This window comes from Equus caballus, chromosome 5 (genome assembly GCF_041296265.1).
Source record: "Equus caballus isolate H_3958 breed thoroughbred chromosome 5, TB-T2T, whole genome shotgun sequence".
Classification (NCBI taxonomy): domain Eukaryota; kingdom Metazoa; phylum Chordata; class Mammalia; order Perissodactyla; family Equidae; genus Equus; species Equus caballus.
This window is the reverse complement of record NC_091688.1, coordinates 44281859-44293743: the sequence shown is the minus strand read 5'-3', so window position 1 is coordinate 44293743 and position 11885 is coordinate 44281859. Positions and strand designations below refer to the sequence as shown.

General features: G+C 48.9%; 1 protein-coding gene across 1 annotated transcript; it reads right to left on the bottom strand.

Annotated features, from left to right (window-relative positions):
- Positions 1 to 2499: 2499 nt before the first annotated feature.
- Positions 2500 to 11674, bottom strand: LINGO4 (leucine rich repeat and Ig domain containing 4). Its single transcript, XM_023641147.2, has 2 exons — positions 11355 to 11674; positions 2500 to 8806 (listed from the first exon to the last, which is right to left on the bottom strand). The coding sequence occupies exons 1-2, from the start codon at positions 11558 to 11560 to the stop codon at positions 7012 to 7014; spliced, it is 2001 nt and encodes a 666-aa protein (XP_023496915.1). The 5' UTR covers positions 11561 to 11674; the 3' UTR covers positions 2500 to 7011.
- Between the last annotated feature and the right edge of the window lie 211 nt (positions 11675 to 11885).

The following is an 11885-nucleotide window of genomic DNA, read 5'->3' as shown; positions in this document are numbered from 1 at the left end:
GCCTCCCCGCCAGCTCCGCAGCAGGCGCTCACCCTGGGGACCGGGCGCTGGGCGCTCTTGTAACGTGGAGATGCCTGGGGCGTGATAAACACTCGGTGAATGTTGTTTGAATGAACGCAAGATTGTATCTTTGGTCAGTTAGGGAGATGCCTTTGGCCCTCAGTTTTTCGTTTTGTATTAATTTAAAAAATGTGTGTTTTGAATGACTAATACATGCACGTTCTACAATGTTCGAAAGGAGTAAAACGTTATTATTAAGTCTCCTTTCCCTCAGAGGCGACCAGTTTTACCAGATTCTTGTGAATTTTTCACAAGATATTCTATGGTCAACATGCACATATTACATTTATTTATATATGTAATTTTTACCCAGTTGGTAACATATTGTACATACCATTTTACACTTTCCTTTTGTATACTGTAGGTATCTTACCAAAGCAACATATATCTGCCTAATAGTGAGATTCTTAGTAAACCTGAGGGATTTAAGGTATATCCAACTAGTCCTTTAACATCATATTGATACCCAAGTATATTTCATTTGGGTCTTGTATATCTGTATAATAAATACCTAGAACTGCAAATGCTAGGTCAAAGAAGTGTGTGCATTGGTTTTTCATTTGGATGGATACAATTTTGCAAATTCCCTCCCTCCCAAAGATTTTTCTCATTTCAATTCCACCAGCAATGTTTGAAAAGAATTTTGGTAAGTATAGTATTGCCAAATTGCCTTCCACGGAAGTTTTACCAATTTGCTCTTTCATCAGCAATGTATGTAAAGGACCACCGTGTTGTCAAACTTTTTGATTTTTGACAATCTGGTAGTGTAAATGGTGTCTCGTAATTTTAATTGTAATTTTTAAATTATAAGATTGAATATCTTTTAATATGTTTAAGTGGCAATTGTTTTTTATTTTTCTGTAAATTGTTCATATACTTTGTTCACATTTTTATTGGTTGTTAGGTCTTTTCTTAATAATTACTCTGATCGTATGTAAGTTAAAAATAGTTTTCTTTTTTTCTCAGTTTGTCCTATGTCTTTTTACATTGTTATGGTGATTTTTTTGCTATGCAGGTATTTTTTATCTTTATGTAGTTGAATTTGTCAACATTTTCTTTGATAACTTCTGGGTTTCCTATCATTTTGAGAAAAGCCTCCCACTACCTAAGATTATTAAGAAATTCTCTTATGTTTTTGTTAAATACTTTTATTCTTTTTGTATATGTAAATATTTGATTCACCTGGAATTTATTTTGGTGTAAAAGCATGAGATTCAACTTGATTTTGTTTGTTTTATCCAACCCTACTTATTGAATAATCCATCTTCTCTCCATTGTTTTTGAATGCTACCTTTGTAAGATCCAAATTGCCATATGTATTTGCATCTATGTCTGGATTTTTCACGTTCCATTGATCTCTATTTGTGTTCTAGGACCATGCTGTTTTTTAAAAAATTGATGTACATTGTGGTTTTTTAAACCACAATTTAAAAAATTGACGTACAACATATAGAAAAGTACATAAATGAAAAGTATACATCTTGATAAATTTTCAAAAATGGAACACATTTGTGTAACCAACACCCAGATCAAGAAACAGAACGTTATCAGCAAGCCTGAATGGCTTGTGTCCCTTCTCAGGCACTACTCCCCTCAAGGGTAACCACTCTTCTGACTTCTAATGGCAGAAACTAGTTTTGCCTTTTATTTTCTATGTAAAGAGAATCACACAGTGTGTAGTCTTTTGTGTCTGGCTTCTTTTGTTAAACATTATTTTTGTGAGATTGAGCCATCTTGTTGTGTGTAGTTTTAGTCCGTTCATTCTCATTACTGTGTAATAGTATATTGAGGGAGTATACCACAATTTACTTTTCAATTGTAATGTTAACATTATTTTGATTGGAATCACGTATTTTTAGATTACCTAAGGCAGAATTGTATTTATGATATAGAATCTTCCTATATACATGTTTAAGTCATTAATGCCCCATCAGTAGCATTTTAAAGTTTTTGTCATATGGAATTTACACATTTGTTTTTAAGATTATTCCTAGGTATTTGAGTGCCTTGATTGCTATAGCTATTTTTACTTCTAAAAAGGTAAAAGAGTAGTTCAGACCCAAGGAAGAACGTCCGTCCATTGTTGCTACAAAAAGCACAGGCCTACTTTATGGGCTCATCTTCCAGCTCCAGTGGGAGGAAGTGGGCAAAAAAGAGAAATGAAGTGGAAGTCCAAAAAGATGGATTAAAAATTAAACCATAGGAGGAATTTCCTAATCAGAGCAGTGAAAAGCAGGTGTAATTACTTTTCCTGGAAATTTTTCAAAGGAAGGTTGACTTCTAATTGGCTGGGTAGGATGATTGGGGAGTAGAAGGGTAACTTTAGGGGAGATGATTCCAAACTCAATCTCTAGTCCCTGTGTATTTGGGATTTGTCGTCTCATTTCACCTCTAAGAGCCCAAATTAGGACTGAAACCAGTAGTTACGAGAGCCTGGGATTGGGTGAATTGTAATTGCTTTATTCTTGTCTCCAGTTCTTAAGAGTCCATTCTCTTTCTTTGAAGGGTGTTCTGAACAGGGTAACACAGGAGGCAGTAGGTGAAACTAGTTAACATAAGGTCTGGGTTCAATGGGAGGTGAGTGCAATGAGCAAGTGTTTCCACTCAGTAAACCAAAGCAGGAAAGTAGACTTCAGCTGGAGGACTGGGCACCGAGGCGTTCTCAGAGACGGTAAGGAGCCTGATTCCAGAGCCGTGGCTGCTCTCAGAGTTCCCTTCTCGGACCACATGCAAACGATCCGTTCAAATGGTGTTCAGCTATCTGAGTTTCTGGAAAACAGCACATTCCCTTTGCCCATTGTAGGAGTCTCCCCTTCCTCCTCCATCACTCAAGGCTCTTCACCAGAAACCAGCAACTGGGAGCATGTGCGTTAGTATCAGAAATTACACTGGTATTACTCCTCAGTCTTTAGATCAGAGTGATGAACTGTGGCAGGTGTCCTAGGAGAGAGACAGTCTCCTCAGCCCTCCTGGCCGCTACCATCCAGCTCTAAGTCTTCCTGCTGAATTCCCCTTACAAAGCAGTTTGAAGGAAGAGGACTCACGGAGTTCTGTCAAGCAGGGTAGGCAGAAGGTGGGCAGAGTCAAATTCTCCTCGAATCTGAAACAGCTCAGACTGTTCCTCCATATGAGAAGTTCCTGAGCAGCCTCCCTGTACCCTAAGAGGTTGTTGAGGTGAGAACCTAGACAAGGGCCTAAGAAATCGGAAGCCTCTATTTTTCACCATGAGAGGCTTTGTTGCTGGCAGCCAGGCATTTCAGTGCAGTCCATCGGATTCCTGGAATTTCTGCTGCTTTCTGTTGGTCTCTGGGGCAGAGACAGCAAGGACCTTGGGGGAGGGGACTGAGCGAAAGAGTAAAAACCAGCCAACCCTCAGCTTCCTGCATCAGGTGCATTAGGGCTGCTGAAGGAAGGTGAGGATCAACAACTGACCCCAGTGCCCCTAAAAGAGTTGTTCAGAGTGAGTCGGGTGGAAGATGACCCTTGACTTTACCTTTCTCACAGCTCAGGTCCTGCAGATGAGAGGCCCTGGGAAGGAGTTATAAGAGCAGACAGTGGCTAGGGCAGTGTGGCAGTATGGTGGAAGGCATTTGGGTTTTGTGACAGCCCTGAGTTCAAACTCAGCTCTGTTGCTAACTAGCTCTGTGTACTTGAGCACGTTACTCAATCTATTTGACCTTTAGTTCATCAACTAAGATGCCCTATCTATAGGGTTGAATGAGGATTAAATAAGAAAACATATATATAGTCACTGACATAGAATAGGCCCTCAATAAATTTATCTTGTCTCTCTACTACTGTCTCACCTTGTGGAGAGCCTCTGTTGGATTGCCCCCACAATGTGGACCATAACATCCCTGCACATGTACACATACCACCCACATGTGTCCCTGGTTGCATTCACACACTTGACACACACATTCACCAGCCTGTACAGTCGCACCTGAGCTAAGGACAGCCTTCCCAGACAGGTAAGATGAGGGGCCAGCTTGCTGATGACGGGGCAAGCTGTGGAAATGCTCCGCCCGATAGCCTGGTTATATGAACAGGCTTCGTTCCTTGGAGGTATTCTGGAAAAGCTGTGTAAGGAGAATAAGGCGTGGTAGTGGGGGATAGCTCCACAGACATTTCCCCTAAGTTGAATGTGCTTCTTGAGGGATACTTTGCCCACCGCTGCCAAGGAAGCCCTAGTCTATGCCCAGAGTTGTAGTGTCTGGAGCTGTGCTGTTCAGTACAGTAGCCCCTGGCCACATGTGGCTACTGAGCACTTGAAACATGGCTAGTGTGACTTAGGAATGAAATTTTAAATTTCTTTAATTTTGATTAATTTAAATGTTAAGACTGATACTTGATTTAGTTATTGGAAAACTTTTAATGTGTTTGGAACAACTTGGATGTGTGAATTGACTTTTTCAACAGTGAATTTTGTGAAACCTAAATACAGATCAGATATTTCTGGTGAAAATTTAGTGATCAAATTGGAATGTGCTGTAAGTGTAGAATATATACTGGATTTCAAAGACCTATTATGAAAAAGTAATGTAAAATATTTTATTACTAATTTTTATATTGATAACGTTGAAATAGTAGTTTGAGTACATTGGGTTAAATAAAATATAGTATTGATATTAATTGTATCTGTTTCTTTTTGCTTTTTTAATGTGATACTGGAAAATTTGAAATTACATATATGACTCACATTCTATTTCTATTGAACAATGCTGCTCTGGAGACTTTGGGACTCGGGCAGCAGCATCGCCTGCTCCAGACACACGCCATCTGTTCCTCACTGCCTCAGGGGGCTTCCCAGAGAAGATTTCTCTGTGCAGCAATGCTGCTTCCACCCTTTTCTGCATTGCAGAGTGGGCGACTCAAGTGAGAGGCTCTAGCACCTGACCCCCACGTCCCAACCTAATAAACCGATGGTGAAAGATTTCAGAGAGGAGGGAAAGTGCTGTTCCTGGGGAAACCTTTCTAGTGTCTTATCAACTGGAGAGGGGAGATTGCTGGGATGCTGAGAGTTGTGTGTGCGTAGTTGGGGGGCAGGGTTGGAGGCTCAGGGACGTCCACGTCTCAAGATTGTCAGATTCTCCAGCCTCACTCTCCAAACTGCGGGGTCCTCACATTCACCTCTGGCCCCACCCCCATATTGCCACCTCTGCCCCACCAAAGAGGTTGTCGTAAAGTCCGCTGCCTCCTCAATGGTGCTGGCTCCTCCCATCTGTCAGGGACAGTTTGAGCTGGGAATCTTCTAACGAGTCTCAGAGCAAGGATAACAGCAGCAGGAGTCGTTTAGGAAGCTCATGATGCTTGCGTATTGTTTGGTGAGGAATGGGTGGGGGTGCTTGAGTGTGGAGGGGAATTAAGGATGTTGTGCAGATGCTGCTACAGAGAGAGAGAGAGAGAGAGAAAGAGAGACTCCCCAGGGCCACGTGACTCTCACTTCTCGGTCCCTCCTCCCTGCTCCTTTCTTCTCCCTTCACTCCTCCACTTCTGATGATGCTGCTGAGGCTGCTGCCCTGTCCCTTGAGCTCTCAACATCTCTACTTTTTCTGGCTCTGCTTTGCCCTCCGTCTGAAGCACATTCAGGCAGTCAGCATCTCCTCCCCCTACTCCACGTCTACATCTGGGGTTTGCATAAGACGGTGACCTCTATCCAGAGGCAGCTTCCCCCGGGGCTGCACTGCACCCAGAATGGGAAACTGCAGAAGGGTAGTGGGAATTAACGAGGCAGGCAGTTCCTGCTGCTCCCTCTTCCCTCCACTTCTCACTGCAGAGTGCAGTGCCTCCTCCCTTGTTCCTCCAAGCCTGGTCCTGCTGTGTTCTGGGTCTCTCTCCTTTGACAACTGCAGATTCTTGGTTTTGTTAGTCATTTTCCAGGAGTTCCCTTCTTGCTTTCCCTCAAGAGCACTAGGAATCTGTGACACAGGAATGGTAGGGAGATCCCAACAAGAATGAGAAGGAAGGAAGAATGAGAAAGAAGGGAAGGAGCTGGGTGTCCTGGGCTGGAATTTCTGTAGAGGGATCCATTAGAAGGCGGAAGATCTCTCCTCCATCTCCAGAGATGGAGAGTGCAGGGCAAAGGTTGAAAGTGAAATGGGCTGGCAGTGCTGATCTCTCCAGGCCTGGTGGACTGCCTTTTGCATAAACCCCTGTTTGTGAGGCTGCAGTAGGTTCAGAGAGGCCACTGGGATACAGACTCAATGGCATAAAGGCAGAAAGGGTGCAAAGAAGGAGATTTGATGGAAACAAGGGGTGGAAAGAGACTGAAGAAAACTTGAGATCATGTTTAGTTTTGGCTGCTACTGTCATGGCCTTTTGGCAGCAGGTTTAATGATATGACAGACTGAGGCCGGTAGTGGAGGCTCATGCAGACACAGTGCCAGTGTGTAGTCTCTTCTCCCCCAACCCACACTCGCATCCTTTTCTCCTTAGCCTGAAGTCCTCTGCCCTAGTTCCTTGCACCTTGGGAGGGGACAGAGCAGAAAAGAGAGGGAGACCCCCTGGTTGAGGATCAGAGACTCCAAGAAGCAAGTGGCACATCCAAGCCCCATCTCTGAAATAATCTTATAGTTGTGGTTGGCAATTGGTATTGGTTATTAAAAAGGTATAAGTGTGTGCAAAGAAAGCCTGGTGGTTAGACTAGAAGACTGGAGCCTTGGTTATGTTTCCTGGTTTGTGTGTGGTTGGGGAGGGCTGGGCTTACTACGGGGTCTATGTCCCCGCTCTCCGGGACTCTCAGGGAGGAGGTGACAATGCTTATCCTCAAATGGCAAAAGCACAAGGGGGCAGACTCTATCAGGAGGCATCATTAGCTCCTGGCACGATGCAGGTGGGAGGTGTGGGAGATCTGTGCTGCTTGGGACTAGGTTCTGGTCCAAGTGGTCTTGGTTCCCTTCCTCTTTTGGATCTGAAGCTGGCTTGGCTGGGTCCACAGTGTGGAAGGAAAGGTCAGAAGAGCTTGGCAGTGACTCGGTTGCCCCCAGAGTTCTTATCCCCAGAAGGCCGAGGTGCCACAAAGTCAAAGGTTGTGTGATGTTTGACCCGGCCTTTGCCCTTGCTCCAGAGGGCAATGAGGCCAAAGCAGAGGGTCACTGAGGTGAGGAAGGGGAGGAAGCCAACTGCCAGCACCATAGCTATGCCTCTGCTATCTAGGAAGAAAGGCCCTGGGATCCCTGGCATCGTGATGTTGGGGTCAGAGAAAGAGCCATTTGGTGGTTCAATTTGGATCACTTCCAGCCAGGTCCTCAGGGAGTCATTCCCAGCCACATTGCTGACCACACAGACATAGGCCCCTCTATCCCGTAGCTGCACTGAGCGGATCTCCAGCGTCCCGTCCTCTAGAACCCTTACTCTCCCAGCCCTTCCCAGCCAAGCCCCCTGAGGCCTCATCCAGGAGACGGTCGGGGCTGGGTCTCCATCTCCAGAGCAGGAGAAAACAGCATGCCCCCCCTCCTCTGCAACAACCCAGCGGGGCCCAGACTTTCGGATCATGGCTGGTTGGCAAGTGAAGTGCCCTGGAGGTAAGATGTCTGAAAACTCCCTCAGGCTCTTCCCCTGGACATGCTGCGGGCCAGCACAGGCAGGGGGGGACGTGCCAAAGTCCAGGCGGCGGCGGAGCCGGAGGAGCCAGAGGAGGCGGCAGTCACAGGTCAGGGGGTTGCCAGACAGCCTCAGGGTGACCAGTTTGTCTGGAGAAGGGAAGGCTGTTTCCTCTAGTGTCTGAAGGGCATTATCCGCCACATCCAGGAGGTGGAAGGCAGTCAAGCCCTGGAAGGCATGGGCAGCGATGGAGGTTAGGCATGCCCCCGACAGACGTAGTTCCTGGAGCCGCACCAAGGGACTGAGCCTTCGGGCTGGGATGGATGAAATGGGGTTCTGAGACAGATCCAGGACCCTGAGGAAGCTCAGGTGGTGCAGCGCTTGAAAGGGCACCGAGCTCAGATTGCAGCGAGTGATGGCCAGACTGCTGAGATTGAGCCCAAGCAGGCTCCCAGGCTCCAGGGCCTCCAGAGATGGCCAGTGGTGGATCTCCAGCTCCTTTAGCTTCCGCAGCCCCCGTAGCGCCCCTGCCGGTAGTCTCCCAATATCCAGTTCTCGAAGCCTTAGGGCCACTAGTGCCGGGAGATGAGCCAGGGCCAGGCCGGGTACCGTGCTGAGGTTGCAGCGCTCCAGAGTGAGCGTGCTCAGCTTGGCCAGCCCTGCAAAGGCTCCTGGAGCCACAAACACCAGGTGGTTGTCCCCAACCTCCAGCTGCTGGAGGCTGCCCAGCTCCCCAAAAGCTCCATCGAGGAAGAGGACAATCTGGTTGAGGCGGAGGTCCAGCAGCATGAGGGCAGACAGGCCCGAGAAGACCCCTGGCCCCATGATTCTCAGCCGATTGCCCTGCAGCCTCAGGGTGAGTAGGCTTTGTAGGCCACGAAAGGCCCCAGGCTCAAGGGTGGACAGCTGGTTGTAGCTGAGATCCAGTTCCCGGAGCAGGCCCAGGCGGGAGAACATTCCCTGCTGAAGCCCCCACAGGCGATTCCCACTCAGGTCCAGGAGTTCGGTATCTAGCGGGAGTCCCCCAGGTACAGCCTCCAGCTGCCGGTAGGCGCAGAGCACTGCCCGGGGCTGGGAGGTGCAGTCGCACACAGCAGGGCAGCCACCACTGCTCCCTCCAGGCAGGAGGAGCAGGAAAAGGAGGAGGGACCACGGGGGCCAGGCTTGCTTTGGAGCTGTGGCCGCAGCCATCCCCTCTTCAATCCTGGAATAGATGATGACATGACCCTTTTGGGAAAGTGGCTTCAGATGATGGTGACCCTGGACCTCCCAGGGCCTCCTTAAGGAGAGAGACATTGAGCTATCCATCTCAGCAATGCCAGCAAGTAGAGTGCAGAACCAGGAGAAATTCTGGTGCACACCTTCCTGGAGCCTCCTGGGGCTCCTCTTCGGGGAACCTCTACTTTCCTCCCCCTCCCAGCCCTGGGTGACAGGCCAAGCGCTCACTAGCTCATGGAACCCTCGTCAAGCCTGATTTCTGTGGGGAAATTTTTATCAGAATGGGACAGGAAACAGCAGGGAAGTGACTTTGAGTCTCCCTGTAATGTTTTTTTTTTTTTCCTATATCTGTGAATCCAGGAATACCTCAGGTCCCTTCTCCCTCATATCTGCTCTCCCCAAGGTCTGCTCTGTCCCTCTCTGCCCACCCTTCTTCTCCCATATTATTTACCCATAGCTTTGTCTAAAGCTCAGGGGAACCATGTCCTTGGATCCTGATTGGAGAGAGGCCTCACCTTGACTAAGTCATCCAAGACTGCGAAACATGCGGGCCTCAACTCTGTGCCCCAGGCTCCGTTTACTGCCTCTCTGCCCCCCAGGCTCCACTTACTGCCTCTCTGCCCTCCTCCAGCCTGGCCCAGGGCCTGAGGCCCTGGACTAGCAAGATCCAATCTCCCCAGTACGCCTATGTGGATGACAGCCAAGCTGCACATTAGCCATGGCACAAGATCCAGGGGGCACTTGAATCCCTCACAAGACCTCCAAGGGCAACCCTTCCTCCCCTACAGATGACATTGGGGTGTGTGAGGGACACAAGAGATGCCCAAGTTTTGAGGTTTGTTGCTTGGTCCTCGAACTTAGGCTTCTCTTATATCCCTCCTTAATGGTGTCTTGATTCAAGTCGAGCGTGTGAATCTGAGGGAGATCTCTCGTCCCCTTTGGCCTCAGCTGCCTGAGTAATATACAGGAGGCAGATTTTGAGCCAGGGAGGCACAGAGAAGTGAGGAGAGACAGCACATAATCAGACACTGTGGGTGGGAGTAAGGGAGCCTTTGGTTGGCACAGCAGATCTCTGGGCACAGGCTGTGTGAACAGCCTATCTACTTAAAGTGGGTTTCTGTGTTCCAGGGGCCTGGGCAAAATCAGGAAAATGGTGACTATGATGACCATTGGAGACTGACTGAAGTCACAGAGGAGAAGGGGTCCTTAGGTGGTGAGAGCCCTTGACTCACCCTGTTCAACGCCAAAGGAGACCCCAAGGGAGGGGAGGTATTGGAATTGGCAAGGGATGGCTAAAGAGATAGGACAAGAGCCACCAATGCTCCCTGGGAGGCAGGACACCTGGGCTCCTTTCTAGCTGCACGTCCCGATCCCCTTTGGTCTTTCAGGCTCCAGGCTTTCTGGGTCCTACAGGGTCTGCTTTTTTCTCCCACATGGAACTAAGGAGAGGCAGGTTAAGAGATGGCGTGATTTCTTCCCCTTCCTCTCCCACTCTACACCCTCCTCTGGAAGCATCGTTTTGGCAGCAATCCTACGGCTACTTCAGAGAACTGTAGTAGCTGGGAAACTGAAGAAAGAGGCCAAAGAGCAGAGGAATGTAGGACACCGTTTTGAGACTTGGGCACAAAAAAGAATGGCATGCGGCAGGCAAAGGCTGCTGGCCAGACTCCTCTTGTCCCTGTCCCAACCTAACAGGTCTCTACGGCATGCTGACTTCTTCAGAGAGAGAAAAGTCCCAGCCTCCCTCGTTCTCTCTGTGCCTGTTCTGGGAAGTCCACCTGACAGCTAGCTCTTTATCGCTACCGCTGCAGTTCCTGCTCATCCTTCTTGCTCTGCATTTAGCAAAAGTGCAGTGAAGCATGTAACCCAGCTTCCCTCCTTCCCACTCCTGTGAGTTTCCTCTCAGTCCCCAAAGCCTGCTGGGCCAGGGGCTGGGGGATCTGGGGCCAACCCCTTTTCTTTATTTATAAGGTGGCTAATTTAATCACAAACTTCCCTTGCCAATCTCCATGGCTACAAGACTGGCTTCCACCCACTTTGCAGGAAGAGACAGGTGTCAGAACCGCTTCTTTCTCTCCCTAAATGGGCTGGGGTCTGGGGCATCATCCCCTCAAGGAATAGGGTGCTTTCTTCTTCTCGTCTCTCCGTGGTGGTCCAGAGACACATTTGAACTCTTTAAAGCAGTCTCCTGATTGAAGCATGGGGGCCTGCGTGGGGAGGGGGCTCTTGGAGGAAAAATTTCTGAAACAGCCACACCGGTTGCGTAAAAAACCCTTCCCAGAGGTAGAGGGAGCACTAGGGGATAGAGGGAGGTCTCCTTGGAGTCCTTCCCCCCAGGGGCACCTGGGACATCTTAGTTTTCCCATCAAAGTCCCGTGGAGCCAGGATCAGTGCTTGGCTGGGGGGGGGTGGAAGGGGCAGGCAGGGTGGGCATAACCTTCTGGCCTTGACAGGCACACTGGTCTGGCCTTGCCTCTGAGAATGGTATGGAGAAGGGCAGCTGCAGCTTTGGGACAGGAAGTGGGGGCACTTACCGGAGAAGCTGGAGGGTGGCATCAAGTTGGGCACTGCATCTGTCCAGGGCTGGGGGCCCGTCCCATTTGAGCTGCACCTTGGCCCCCACACCTCCCCAGTGTGCCTCGCTCCCCACTGCCCGGCTGCCCGGCTGCCCGCCACTGCTGCTGTTGCTGCTGCGGCCGCTGCTGCCAAGACCGAGGTAGAGAAAAGAGCCAGAAAGCATTTCTCCTTTTTTTTTTTTTTTCCTCTCTCGCTTTTTAAACCAGGCGAGAATGAGTCTGCAGCAACCCTGTTGGTGCAAAATAAATAAATAAAGCAACCAGGGAGGGCTGCAGCAAGCACCACTATAGGAGGGTGAATGAGGGGGAGGGAGCACAGAGGGAGGCTCTGGAGCCCGGAGGGGTTGGGCAGTAGAAGCAGCTGGGCAGCTCACAAGGGTCTCTCGGACATCTTGATTCCCTCTGGGGAGCTCTGGAGCCAAGCACCTTCCTTAGGCTGTCTTCAGTCTCCCAGACGTGGGGCAATTCTGTGTAACCTCTCAATCTAAA